General features: G+C 41.0%; 1 protein-coding gene across 2 annotated transcripts in view; it reads left to right on the top strand.

Annotated features, from left to right (window-relative positions):
- Positions 1-15216, top strand: part of ZNF804A (zinc finger protein 804A) — a 260558-nt gene that overhangs the window by 199032 nt on the left and 46310 nt on the right. The window contains exon 4 of one of the 2 annotated variants that reach the window (XR_013991148.1): positions 720-5609. Coding sequence is in view for 1 of the 2 variants with exons in the window: in XM_081023472.1 (XP_080879598.1) it covers positions 720-3960 (3241 nt within the window). In the remaining variant the exon portion in view is untranslated. Of the gene's footprint in view, positions 1-719; positions 9495-15216 lie in introns of those variants that run through there. The other variant, XM_081023472.1, reaches the window with a different exon arrangement.

The raw sequence follows: 15216 nt of genomic DNA, 5'->3' as shown, positions 1-15216 counted from the left end.
CGGTCTCGCCGCCTGCCATCGCGCCACCATGTGAGAGGGAAACAGCCTGGTGGCACATGCGCACATGTCGTGTTTGCGGCTCATGCTATGTACTGCGCATGCGTAGCCAGGTGGTTTGCCCCGCCCCCGACACCCTGCACTGGGTGCCGGTTACCCTTCCTTCACCCCTGCACTTGAGTAGACATTGATGGTGCTATAAACCAAATGGAAGCCTATTTTGGCATTAAGCCAAGGGTAGGCAACCTAAGGCCTGGGGGCTGGATACAGCCCAATCGCCTTCTAAATCCGGCCCATGGACGGTCTGGCAATCAGCATGTTTTTACATGAGTAGAATGTGTTCTTTTATTTAAAATGCATCTCTGGGTTATTTTGGGGGCATAGGAATTCGTTCATTTATTTTTTTCAAAATATAGTCCAGCCCACCACATGGTCTGAGGGACGGTGGACTGGTCCACAGCTGAAAAAGGTTGCTGACCCCTGATAATGATGGTGGTGATATACAACCCTCTGTAGCAATTGGAACTCACGGGACCTACAGGAGAGTTTAGCAGGCAGCACTTGTGCACAGAATTGCCTTCAAATGCATGCGTATCTTTTGCCTGTAAAATGTCAGGATTGTGCTGTTTTTGGAAAGGTGACATTGTTACTGCACTGCTAGCTTTGCATTTCAAATGCTTCTGAACTGCATTTACAGAAAGTGTATTCTTGTTTTCTTTCAGTGCTCCAGGGAGTGGCCCTATGTTCAGATCCACGACAGTTACAGTCCGAGATAATTGTAACGAAATCCCTCCACGTGCCCTCATCGACTCTACTAAAAAGGAGCAAGAATTCAACTTTGCATTATTGCACAGCTCAAAGACAGCTGACAATGTTACATCTGTGGCTTCTTCCTCACCTGATAATGCAAATAACAGCAAGCCAGACATTAACAAGCCTGGGGATCAAACGCAGGGGCTCCATGGACATAAAGTGGGGTTCTCTTTTGCATTTCCTAAGAAAGCAGCAGTCAAGCTGGAATCATCGGCTGCTGCCTTCTATGAATACAATGATGAAACTTCATCTGAACATGGGCTTAGCAGAAGAAGCCGGTTTGTTCCTGGACCTTGCAGCCTTCAGGTTTCACTGAATGAAGAAATGTCTCTGTGTTCTGAGGAGAAACCTAATTCTATTGTTCCACTAATGGAAAAACATGCTGATGAATCTCTCCAAGTACAGGAACTACCAGATGAACTACCCAGTGAAGGAAACATGATAAAGGACGTCATGGAATTAAGATCTCCTGCTTCTCATTTGAAAGAACCTGGGCTTGGCGATTCAGAGGGCTTTTCTGTTAATGTAGATTCAGCTGCCTCACCAGATGAAACATCATCCAAAGTTGTCCTTGGGAACAAAGCCCTCCCTGCAGAAAGTAATAGTGATGAGCCCAATGGAAATAAATGCACAGGTCTCCCTGTGAATGAAAACTGTTTATCACAGCAGGATATCCAGGAAAAAAATGATCAGAATCTGAGCAGCGATTCACCAGCCGCTGAAGTTGAAATTAAAAAATGCTCATCGGATGGACTGATGCCAGCAAATTCTGAGGGGGAAACAGTAGCTTTTCCTTGTAAACAAAATTCACAAAAGAGACCTTGTGAGCCATTTGTTCCTGTGCTTAACAAACATGGATCAACCATTCTTCAGTGGCCATCAGAAATGTTAATTTACACAAACACAGAGCCAGTCATTTCATACAGTTGTAATCCATTATGTTTTGACTTTAGGTCATCAAGATCAAACGAATGCCTTGAGAAAAATAAACCTCAATCAAACCAAGATTTGAGTTTAGACTGTCCAGATAAATCTCTTTTAGCAAATGTTGACTGTGCATCTCACATTAACACACATCCATACAATGATGAAAAATTAACTACGACGGATGCTTCAGTGGCAGTGGATTGTAGCCTCAATAAAAAACAAGATGGCCTAAGCCTAGATACTTTGTGGATGATTGGAGAAAATGAAAAATGTCATAATTCCCCAAAATGTATACATGAAAGCTCATCAGAACAGCAAAACAAAGCCTGGATAAAAAGAACACATGAAAAGTGGTTTCACAAAAACAGGAAGAGGAAAAGAAGAAGAAAGCTATGCCACCACCATTATGAGGAGGAAATTACTGAGGCAGATATTAAAATTTCTCCGTTACTCGAACAGCAAAATAACTGTGCTGATGTTGATAAATATCCAAAACTTCATAATGCTTTGGAACAAGACACTGGTGAAAATGGAATGGGAGATTCAGTTGTGGAACTCTTTCAGCAGACATCTGAAACTTTCCAGGTTGACAACAGTGACTGTGGTGGAACATCCACACAGGTCCATGGAAACCAAAGTCTACATCCCACTTGCAACATAAAAGACAATAGGGAATTCTACATTAACTCTAACCAAGTGTGGAGAAGGAGTAAATCAATTTCTCACAGACAATCAAATAAACCAGGTACAAGTTCTGGAAGATGCAACTCAGTTCATTCTGGAGCATTTTGTAGTTGGAGAATCAGAAGATGTAGCAGTAGCCCAGACCATAAACATTTAGACCATTTTCCTGAAGAAAAATGTGTGAATCAATCACAGCCCACGAAGAGAGCCTATCATTCACTCACAGAAGAGCCAGAGAGGTCCCATAGGAAACGGAAACATCATATGTATTCTTGTTCATCAGATGAAAGTTCAAATGCACTGACCTGTTCCTCAGAAGAGAATCTGAGGCAAACATGTAACTTAGCAGCACCTTGTAAACCTAAACGGAAACGAAGGAGAAAGAGAGCAAGAACTCAACATGCATTTAGAGAGAGGGCACCAAGAAGGAATGTCATTGTTGAGTCTCCTAAAAGGGTATGCACAATCAATAATTCCCTCAAACTATTTACTGAAGAAAACACAGAGCAAACGAAAATATCTTCCATCACAGATGATGCAAATGGTAATATGGAACAAACAATCCAGTCAGTAGAAAGTCAAACAGCTCCACAATCTGAACATTTACTTTCATTAGAAAATATCAAAGGTTCAAACTCTTCCAGTACAGAGAAAACTACCTCTCTGGAGGAATCTACATTTTCTTCTTCTTCTGTTACCGAACACAGTGTTCAGCCAATGGTGAAACCCCAAAACATGCTAGAAGAAGGAGAAAAACCTGAAATGCAAGCTCCTAATAAAGTGCCCAGTCTTGAAAGAAACTTTGATCAGCCTCCTCCTAAAGCATATCTGTGTCATTATGAAGTGGCTGAGGCTATGCCCCAAGAGAAACTCAACCCATCAGTCAACGAGTGGCTACGGTATAACCCAGGTATATTTAATGCACCGCCCCCTTTGCCCTTTAAAGAAGCACATATGAACAGTCACACTTTTTTAACCACAGAGCAAATTCTTGCCCCCTTCACTTTGCCCGAACACACATTGCTTTTGCCTCCCGAAAGCCACGACAAGTTCAAAGATCTGCAATGCGAGGCCTACCACCAGATCTTCCAGCAAAACATGCTCGCCAGTAAGATGAAGCTGACCTTTCCTCCAGCTGCAGTCCAAGCTTCCAATGCCCCTCTGCAGCCCTTGCCTTTGCAGCAGCCTCTGTGCTCTACCTCGGTCACTACAATCCACCACACGGTTTTGCAACAACATGCAGCAGCAGCCGCAGCAGCTGCAGCTGCAGCAGCAAGTACATTTAAGGTCCTTCAGCCTCACCAACAGTTTCTTTCCCAAGTCCCGGCTCTTTCACGGACACCTTTACCTCATCTGTCAGTCGGGCCAAGACTTTGCCCTGCGAGTCACACAGCCATCGTTGGCCCACCCCAACTGCCCCTCATTCCAGCTTCAGTTCTCCACCCAAGCCATTTGGCATTTCCCCCATTGCCACACACACTGTTCCCCTCACTCCTGTCACCACATCCTGCAGTCATTCCTTTGCAACCACTATTCTAGGCCTCATGAGGAGCAGTCAAACTAGAAGGACAAATTTCGATTGAAGATACATCAACACTCTTCATCAGAACCATGGACAGATCACTCTACCAATAGACTGAGCTTAAGAGGTTTGCAAGAGCCTTCTGATATAGAAGAATTTGCTATTGGTTTAAAAAATGCAAATATTTATAAGTAAAGTGCAGATTCATAATAAAATTAAAGCACTGAATAGTCTAATATTAATACAAACCACATATGTATAGATATAATATATATGTATATGTATGTATGAAGATAATGTCTTAAAAATATACTAACATGTATATAAAATATATTTATAGTACTGTAAGTTATGTTGTAAAGTATGCTCCTGGTTTTTTTTTTAATTATATTTGTGTATTCACACCTAAGTAATGTTTAGACAAAGCTGATGCACTATGTTTTGTACAACATCCCTTATAACCATAAATATAGTGAGAACTCTCTCTTGCAATAATTTTCTTTGTTACAGATTTAACGATCTTTTTTTAAGAAAACAAAAATCACGCATTGTGGGCCTCATAGATGGTTGCTTTCTGCCATTTAAATGGTAAACTCTTCTGTGTTTGGGTAACCAACTTTCCCTTAGCCTTCTGTGATTTATTATCATGGCTCAGAGGCTAAAACCTAGAGGGGAACAATCTTACTGAGAGGATGACAAAGGGTAATAGATCTGATTGTATTAGCAGCTTGATGCTGCGGAGACAAATATTGCTCATTTGCAGAGTGTGCTGGCACTCTCTTTTGTTTTTTTAAAAAAAACATTCAGAGGAAAAGCAAGCACAAGGGACTGCTTCCACAACACACTTCTAACAGCCAGCAGCTCCTGTGGTCTGCAGACCTCCTCTGAATTGCCTGGCTGTCTAAAACACACTGACAAAGCTCAGTCAGCCTGAGTAGAGATCAAGTAGCTCAGCAGAACCTGGGCCAAGGGAACTACTGGCGTTGCTGCTCATCTCAGCATCAGAAACAGTATCACTGACTACCACATACACTGCCAGGTTATAACAGACATATTGATGGCTATGAGCATCAAAGGAGATGCTGCCAACAGGAAAATCTTAAGTATTTTCACTCCTTTCCCTTACTGCAGGAGCATTATGACTTCCCTTGCCAACCAGGAACACAGAGTGGTTAAATTAACCATCCAATTATGGCGAGTCACTGGGTTATTCCATGTTATTCCAGAATGTTACAGTGGTGGGTGACCTGTACAGCCACAACACAACAAAGAGAGCTTTCATATTACTGCAAGCACAGGTCTTTTCAGCCACGCTAGTTCACACATTGAGCTGTCAGTATCAACTGGACGGTAAACCAACGAAGCATCCCTTGGGCATATTAATATATTACACAGTGAATGCAAGAAGCTGGCAGTCCAAGCACCACCCAAAGGGCCAATGTTACAGATTACACCATAGGTGCACACTCTAGAATTGGTTACAATATTTTTTCCCAGTTGCACCACCATGGTGTGTGTGTGTGTGTGTGTGTGTGTGTGTGAAATCAATTGCCACTTTTGGTTCTTTGAGGATGAAAGAAATAAATATTTTATGGCTGCCTTGCAACTGTTCAAGGCATATCTCTCTGACAGACTGGGCATAATCTAGCCAATAGCCAAGTCCTTTGTATCCTCCCAATCACAGCATTGGTGATGTTTTCAATCTAAGATAGTCACAAGGAAAGACCCAATCTTTGATCTGGGTTGTAGATCCAGCCAAGAGGAGTGTTTCTTCAATGGGAGTCTCCTGCATAATTATTGCTAACAGATGAACATTTGGGTACTGGGTCAGTATTAAAATCTTGTGGGACACTATTAAAGTATTTCTTCAAATAGTGCAATACAGTGGTACCTCAGGTTAAGTACTTAATTCGTTCTGGAGGTCCGTTCTTAACCTGAAACTGTTCTTAACCTGAAGCACCACTTTAGCTAATGGGGCCTGCACCGCTGGAGCACGATTTCTGTTCTCATCCTGAAGCAAAGGTCTTAACCCAAGGTAATATTTCTGGATTAGCGGAGTCTGTAACCTGAAGCGTATGTAACCCGAGGTACCACTGTATTTAATAAATATCCCGAGTGGGACCAAGTATCCTTTAAAACGAAATGTCAGTATTTTTACCTATCGATTACCGTAGTTTAAATTTATCTATCTGACAGCACAATCCTTTACAAAAACAACTCCAAATGCGTGCAGTGGGGTTTAGGTAAGCAGGTAAAGGATTTCAATAAAAAAATAGCAGTTTTTGAACAGCCACACCATTTCAGAGAAAGGAACTGTTCTGATATGTAATTTCTGTACTCAATCAGTCCACATATGTAGACTTCTTAAGTATTTTCACTACAATTCATGCTGCCAACATCTAGCAAGGAATTTAATGCTTTTTTTAAAGTTGCCATTTCTTTAAATCACCTGGGTCTACAGAATTAATTAATCTTCAGATTGCAATGATAAGCCTAAATTAGGCTATAGATTTTTGTTAAATTGCTTCCCATTCCCCAAACACCTATGCTGGAAAATGATTGAAAAGTTAATACGTTCCACCCAAATGAGAAATGTAGGATTCCCCCTCCTCAGCCCCTGACCTTGGAAAAGAACAACATCACTAGGCCCCAAACGTTTGGGAGGCATATAATCTCACAAGTAGTATGAACTATAGGCGGAAGATTTAAATAGGAGATTTGTTAGCATAATCATATTATCTTGAGATAGCTCAACAATAGGCACTGAATTTGTCACAAACCGTAACTGCTGCATCCTGCAAAGCAGTGAGCCTTCATGATTTATAACTAAAAACCAGGAGGGTTGGGGAGGACTTCCCAAATGCTGCTGCAATTGCCCTAGAGATGGTATGCACAACTTGCCACTTGTTCAGCCAAATTTGCTCACCAGCATGCTTGAAAACACCACAGTTTTTAGAGTCCCCGTAAGGGACGTGCGTGGTGCTGTGGGTTAAACCACAGAGCATAGGACTTGCCGATCAGAAGGTCAGTGGTTCGAATCCCCGCAGCGGGGTGAGCTCCTGCCAACCTAGCAGTTCGAAAGCATGTCAAAGTGCAAGTAGATAAAATAGGTACCGCTCCAGCGGGAAGGTAAACGGCGTTTCCGTGCGCTGCTCTGGTTCTCCAGAAGCAGCTTAGTCATGCTGGCCACATGACCCGGAAGCTGTATGCCGGCTCCCTCGGCCAATAAAGCGAGATGAGCACCGCAACCCCAGAGTCGGTCACGACTGGACCTAATGGTCAGGGGTCTCTTTACCTTTACCTGTAAGGCATTAAAAAATAAGGAACCATACTGGGCTGTCCAACATGGCTGTTAAGCTGCATTTCACTTAGTGTATCACCAGTTATGGGAGTTAGAACCACCCAAAGGGCAACTCTGAGGCTGATTTCATACAGTAAACATTTCAGTAAACACATAGGTGTTTGCCATGCAGCAAAGCTTTCTTTGCAAATAAACTAGAATGAGCTTCACTGCCTGCCCACTACTTGCTTTTCCCTCTGCAAATGATGTGTCTCAATTGTTTTCAAGAGATGCAATTGCACGGACAATGTTTGTGATCTGGTCTATCCACAGTTATCATGGTAGCATTCTGACAGTGGTTTCTCCAAGCATGGCAGTTTGGGGGGGGGGATGCTGCTCTAATATTGGGGAGTTTCATGGATGGACTGGGCCATGTACACGTGGTCATGGCTCTGAGTGTGGAGGGTCAGACAATTTTCTTCCAGACAAGGAAGAACATACATGACATATAGAGAGAGGTTAGCATATAGAGAGATAAGGCTAGCAGCACTTTCAGATGTGAATCAACTTTCACAAATGAACTAACAGAAGAGCATACTAAGCTATCGGCCTTGCCTCTTCCTCCATCACAACTGTCCCCTGCTGTTCCGGCAAAGCTACACTTTTCCTTCTTTTTATTTTTTACGGTGGGTCTTTCAATCTATCCGTGAACCTTGAGACCTGCCAATGCTGCAGGACTACAACTCCCATCAGCCTCAGCCAGCATGGGCAATAGTCAAGGGCAATGGGAGTTGCAGTCCAAAACATTTGAAGGAACAGCAAGTTGAAAATATCGGGTAAACACTGCAGTGAGGCCTACTCACCTACACAGCACACCATTCTTGTTACCCGGTATTGATTGTTTCAGGCAGTATGACTTCCCCTGCTTTGATAAAAGTTTGCATAAACTGCAATCAGCCCACTGCCTTGTACAAATCTGAAACCTAGTAAAGTACTGGACAATGGACAATGGAAAATCCTTTTCCAGTCAGCCATTTGTCCATACCTGATGATTTAGTACTGTAATCTGTTGATATTAGTGTTTCCCAAGCATTTGATACATGGGCCCTTCTTTTCTGGATTAGAATTCAGAGGCACACCTTTTTACACACACACACACACACACACACACACACACAATCTGTCTAGAGCAGGCATGGCCAGACTTGGCCCTCCAGATGTTTTGGGACAACAATTCCCACCATCCCTGACCACTGGTCCTGTTAGCTAGGGATGATGGGAGTTGTAGTCCCAAAACATCTGGAGGGCCAAGTTTGGCCATGCCTGGTCTAGAGTGTTCAACATCCAGGAGAAATAGGAAGGCATTCTCATTGAAACTGCATTAAATCTTGGTTATATGGTCTAGTTAAACACCTTACCCCTTTTCCTCGATCTGCTATGGTTTTCTAGGTACCTATGATTTTCTAGGTACTAGGGTACTTCTGGGATCCCCTCACACCTGTCAGCTGTAGGGCAGCTATACCAGGGATTCCAGGGACACTTTTACTCTATTGGTAGAGATGGATGAGGTGGAGATGTCAGTGCTGCATGGACTTTCCAAATGTGAGAGTGGTGGATGCACCCAACATGGTGGCTTAGTTTTTTCAAGGCACATGTAATGCCCTTTTCATGGCTGACTAGTTTGTCCTGGCACACAACTTGGGAATCACTAGTTTAAACTATGTTAGTCACATTTAGGTCCTATTGAAACCAATGGGGCTTATGTTAGTTGTGATTAACTTGTCACATCCCCCCGTCCCACCCAGTGGGACTGTAGTGTGACCAACTTAGTTTGGATTCAGCCCATTCATTTTATTTTCATTTCTGTATATGGTTTCAAGGATCTGTATATAAGGACAGTATCCAATGCACATGGTATATGTTCCCCTATTGTATAGTTTTGTCATGTTATTTTAAGTCTTTTCTATTGAATTTAGAGACAATTTTTTATAAAGCAAACTAAAAAAAGGTTGTGAATAAAATGTCATTAACTGTATAAAAAATAATGCAACTTGCTATACAATATGTATATATTAACATTTTGTAGAGCATCCTGGATTTATGTATACAGCAACTAGATGCTTAAATATTATTTTTCCTGATAGTTTTCAGTCTCCTTTTTTTGCTCTTGCTATATACTTTATAAAGATTTAATTCTCTCTCCTTTGTCGGCTAGCGACACCTTTCAAGTTTCTTAGGATTTATATTTGCAAATATGAACTAGGGCTTTTTTTGTACTTTCAATTGTAAAAAATAAATTGTATCTGCTGTACGAATGATACGACTTCTTGTTCAGGATGTTATATTCAGTCTTCACTGCTGAGGTTTCAAATTTATTTTCTACTCAGTTTCTAAATGATAGATCATCACTATAATCCATTGGAGGGGAAACCAGACCACAGACACAGCTTTTAAATCTTTGTCTGCTATTAAAGACTTCCAACATGCCTGCACAGCTCATTGGTTCCATGCCTAGCTCCAGGGAAGTTTTGCCTTCTGCATTTCAGAGTCTTCTGCATCAGTTTGCTATAATACAAATCTTACTAGAAAACTACTGAAGCCAAACTTGCACATAAGACTTTATGAACATTTCAAGCTGCTTTGTAATGAGTCCAATCGTTGGTCTATCTATCTCAGTTTGGTGGGCAGTAATTTTGTCAGATCTCAAATGAAAAAACGCTTTCCAAGTCCTTAGATCCTTAAACTATAGGTTCCAAGGATTCATAGGACTTTGTGCACACAAAGAACATTCTCTGCCACCATGCTATGACCTCCAAGACCCATTTTTCATTAATAAGTTATAGTTGCACTTATTATGTGCATCTCTGCACTTTTCCCATAAGCAAAAATCTCTTTTTTATTTTATAACTTTCTAAAATGGATCCCAAGGTGATTATAATCATAGCAACAATAAAAACAAAATATAATCCATCACAAAACAATCAACACTAAAAGGCATCAGCTAAAAGGAAGAATAAGACCAGACACCAATATAATCCCTGCAAAATGACTGGGCACAGCAGATAATCAGAAACTAATACCCCAAAATATTGTAATGCCAACACCAGCCAAGCCTCCTTAGGGATTAAAATGTCATGGTGCCACCATAGAAAATGCCCTCTCCTTTGAGCAAGGGTAAAACTCTTCAGCAGACAATAGGACTTGGGAAATTCCTCAGCTGAAACTGTAATACCCAGGCAGGGCCTAATACTCTACTAAATATTCACACATATTTTGATGCTACTAGTAAGGAGAATTGGTTCACATAATCCTTCCCCTCACTTCACATTACCAACCCAAAGTCCACTTTCTCCTCACATGTGCCTGTGATTCACTTGATGACTTCATCATCAAGTGAGGAATGAGCCATCACAGATAAAACACCATTGATACAACTTGTTTACCACTTCACACCAATAAAATGCTTTTCAATGGCATCAGTCCACACATCAAATGAGAGGTACATGCATGTCTAAAAAGAACCAAGGGTAAACATAGCATGCAGACCAAGTAATGAAATATATGGCCATGATCATGGAGCTGAGAAAAATGCCCATGCAATTATGGGATCTGCTGCCAGTTTTTATCCAGTCCACAAGGTCTAGCTGAGTGTTTCAGCATGTTTCAGAAGAATATCCATAGGTATTTTTATGTTTGCATATTGCTCTTTTATATCACATTTTCCCCATCTCTAACTGCGTTTTCTCTTGGCATGTCCACCAATCTACCTGTGTCAACAGCAGACAGGATAATGACAAGGAAATTGTATATCATTTGCATGAAACAAAGTCTGCTTTTCTATCTGGAGAAGTGATTTTAGTAGAACTATATATCAGTGCACAAAATAAGAATTTCAGCCTTTCAGTCATTGCATGAAATTAGACCATGCTATCTTCTTTTGTGCAACTGATTCACCCCCACTTACTCCCACCCCATGCCAAAAGAGCATTTTAATTTAGTCACACAACTCTACATCAGCCTTTAGTGTGTGTAGTAAAGGTTTGAAATTTAGGTCTAAGTGCTATTGCAATTTGCAAACGCTTATTTGTAAACATTCGAGCCATTTTGAAATGAGTATTGGATAAAGAAATGTAATAGTCTCAGCCCCAGGAGATATGCCTAATGGCCAAGGATGATGGGAGTTGAAGTTCAGCAACATCTGGAAGGCCAGAGGTTCCCCACACTTGACCTAAAGCAAGTTTTTAGGTAAATTTGGGTGGTCTGGCTGTGGTGTGTTGAAATTTTGGTGGATTTTCTAATAACGCTTTCTCCCACCTCTAAGTAAGATGTGTGAATAGCTGAAAAAGCAGCATAGGTGCCCCTCCATCTAATTTTATTGCACTGTATTAATATATTAGGTGGAAAACTTCACCAAATATACTCAGAAGTAAGTCCCACTGAATTCCACAAGGCTTATTCCTAGGGAAGTGGTGTCAGGATTGCAGCTGACCTGACAAAACGATCAGATCATGATGCTTTTCAGGACACAGAGAGGTACTGATGAAATTGTTGTAGCCATCCTGAGCCCACAGCATAGGGCAGGGGTAGGCAACCTAAGGTCCGCGGGCCGGATGCGGCCCAATCGCCTTCTCAATCCGGCCTGCGGATGGTCCGGGAATCGGCATGTTTTTACATGAGTAGAATGTGTCCTTTTATTTAAAATGCATCTCTGGGTTATTTGTGGGGCCTGCCTGGTGTTTTCACATGAGGAGAATGTATGCTTTAATTAAAATGCATCTCTGGGTTATTTGTGGGGCATAGGAATTCGTTCATTTCCCCCCCAAAAAATATAGTTCAGCCCACCACATGGTCTGAGGGATGGTGGACCGGCCCATGGCTGAAAAAGGTTGCTGACCCCTGGTATAGGGTGCGATATAAATATAAATAAATAAATGATGATGGGAAAATTCACAAAGGTATTGAATTCCCCCCACCCACCTGCCTTTCTGTAAGCAACAACTCTGTGGTGACAGAGAAGAAAGGATTCCCTGACACAATGCGGTGTGACACTCACATTAATAGCATCAGCCTTCAGATATCTCAGGCACCAGAAAGATTAATTACCCACAAAGATTTGAGAAACAAACACCTACTGGAATATTTTCTTTTTTGCAGCAAGTCAAAGCTGTCCGTCCTTGCTTCATTAAAAGGCATACGGAACTTGTACTTGGGGAATCTAAACATTTTTAAAACTCTCTTGCTGCGATGCCACACTGTGAGGTGCTGTATCAACGTACATTTCCCCATCATTTTTCATTATCAGGCGGAGTTATGAAGCTTAACGCACATGATGGATTTGATATGACAGATGCTTCATCAGGACCACCTGAACACAGCTTCTCAAAAACTAGAAGCCTGCTTCGTATTTTTATTTTGAAGCTCGCTTTAAAAAAAAAGAAATCTTCTTAAAATGAAGATTAAAAAACATCTTCCGAGCTATTGATGCTCAACCTATTAGATTGCTGGTACTGGTAAGTTGAAAGCATGAAACTTAATCTGAGCTAGGGCTCACCGGGACATATTCCTAAAATGTATTTTTCAATGTCACATCCCCAGAACCTTATTTTTCAATGCCAAGATTCAGCCCTCAAACATGTCAAGTAATATTAAAGAGCCTTGAACAGGTAGAGAGACAGTTTTCATCAACACTGAGTAATCACAATCAGCCGCACACATGTGAAATGAGGCGAGAGATGTCAGAGTGCAATTTCCAGGCTGGTTTGAGACTCTGGACCCATTATTATTATTATTATTATTATTATTATTATTATTAAAAAGTAAGCCAGGTGAAAAATGCACACACCACAGCCCAATAGCTTTAGCCCTTTGTGCATCTTTTAAAACTGTGTAGGCTCAATGTGTGGAGAGAGAAGGGGAATCCTACCCAATGGGAACTGAATCAAATGTCTAAAGACTGGAAAATGTTTATTGAATATATGGGAAATAATTGTGTACAACTGAAAATTCTGGCAGCATTAAGATAAATTCAACAGTGTAAATAAGTTTTGGTGGATGCAATAATGGCATACTGAATGGTATAGTTTTTGTAAAATATGCAGGGATTTATGATATGTAAAATGAACCACGGAGAAAGAAGAAGGGAAGTCACAGATATCTTAAGAAGCAGAAAGAGTATTTTAAATTGTAAAACTGTGTGTGTGTGTGTGTGTGTGTATGAGAGAGAAAACTGAATAAAATTTCTCCCACATCCCTATCTGAAGGTCTGAACAGGTGGCAATGCTAAGCCAATCATTTCAGCTGAGGTTTTCTCATGACATCAGGTTTGGCACAGTGCTAGAATAAAGTAAACCTAATGCTATGTGTCTGGTTGTTTGAACCATCTCTATGAACTGAGGATATTTTCCAATCTTTGGGACAATGCATGGAGGTCAGGGATGCAGGTGAACAGAATCACCCTCCATTGAGCCTAACTCTTTTTTCTTTTCTTTTTTGAGTGTGTGATAATTGTTCTGTTACATGATGCAGTTTATGGCTGAAATACCTACTGTTTTTGAAGTTAATTCAGACTTTTTTCAGAGTGCAGTACTTAAGAAGGGGTTACTTATTTAAGAGCATAGGGAGAGTCCTGATGGACGTGGCCAATGGTCTGTCCAGACCAGCATCCAATTTCTCATACTGGCCAACCAGCTGACTATAGGGAACCCACAAGCAAGTCACAATTGCAGTAGCTCTCTTCCATCTTTTCCCCAGAAGCTGGTAGTCAGTAGCGTACTGCCTCTAAACTAGAGAAAGCTGAAATAAACTGAAATAAAAAATAATCATGGTGTGCTCCCAAACCAGCAATCATGTCTAAAAAACCTTATATCAGCTGTTGCTACTGGTACAAAAAAAAGTCCATGGTCTTGCAAACCAATAATAATGTGCTGAGGCTTGTGGGTTGTAACCAATGTTAGTTCTACCCAGAGTAGAACTTTGAAATGAACGGACATGGATTAATTCTCTTAATTTCAATGGGTCTACTCTGAAGAAAACTTAGTTTGGCATGACCTTGTCTCCATTCAGGCATGGGGTTTATTGCGCAGTTTAAATGCTACCACTTCTGTCTCAGTTTCTACAATTCCTTTTATACTGCAGTACCTGTTGCACTATGGAACTGTGCCTTTTTTATCAACAGACCACCACGTCATGTTAAATTTTAAATGGTGGGAAAGAGCTCCAAATTTCATTGTATGAGCAGCAGCAGCATGAAAACCATGGGGAAATTACAATGCAAAACTCCTGTGATTTGCTGACTTAACAGGTTACAAATGGATTTCTTTTTCGAGGGGGAGATTAAGATGGAAGAGAGCGCTAACTTTTGCAGATTCCACTAGATTTCTAGAAGCTGCTTTTATGTCATGTGCAAGATCACATGAATTGGAAAAAGATAACAGGTGAGGAAACGTCAGGAAGAAAGACAGAAGAAAGTACTGTATGAATTTAGCCCTTGTTTCACAATGAAAACTTGGGAGAGTCAAATTACAAGATTAGGATTCCTCACACAAACATCACCCGACTTTGTTGTGTCTATCTGTTAAATGTGCAGAGGATAGTAGTACCTTTTAAATATATTGTTGGGTGAAGTTTTTAATTAATTCTGTTTATTGCTGGTTTTATCTGATTTTAATGTCTTTGTTATTTTTATTTTTTTATTGTATTAGCAGAAACGAAGATGATGATGATGATGATCTTTTTTTCCTGGCTGTCAACAAACTTATAAAGACAAGACAATGGATGCTTGAGGTGGTCTTGAAACATACATTCACACAAAGGGGATGGAGTAAAGCTGCCTTGTTTGTAAGCTGAACTGAATTTCCATCTAGCCTTCTAGCCCAGAAGCGTGCTTGGCAGAACCGGTACAAACTTTTTGTAGCGAAGAAAGCATAAGCTTGCCCAGGAAAGAGATCTATACTGATACCTTTCTGAATGAAGGCATCTTCTAGTTTGCAAGCAT

The sequence above is a fragment of the Podarcis pityusensis genome (assembly GCF_964106645.2).
Source record: "Podarcis pityusensis genome assembly, chromosome: 1".
NCBI classification, from domain to species: Eukaryota; Metazoa; Chordata; class Lepidosauria; order Squamata; family Lacertidae; genus Podarcis; species Podarcis pityusensis.
Note: the sequence above shows the minus strand (reverse complement) of the source record. Positions and strands in the feature narration are given on the sequence as shown.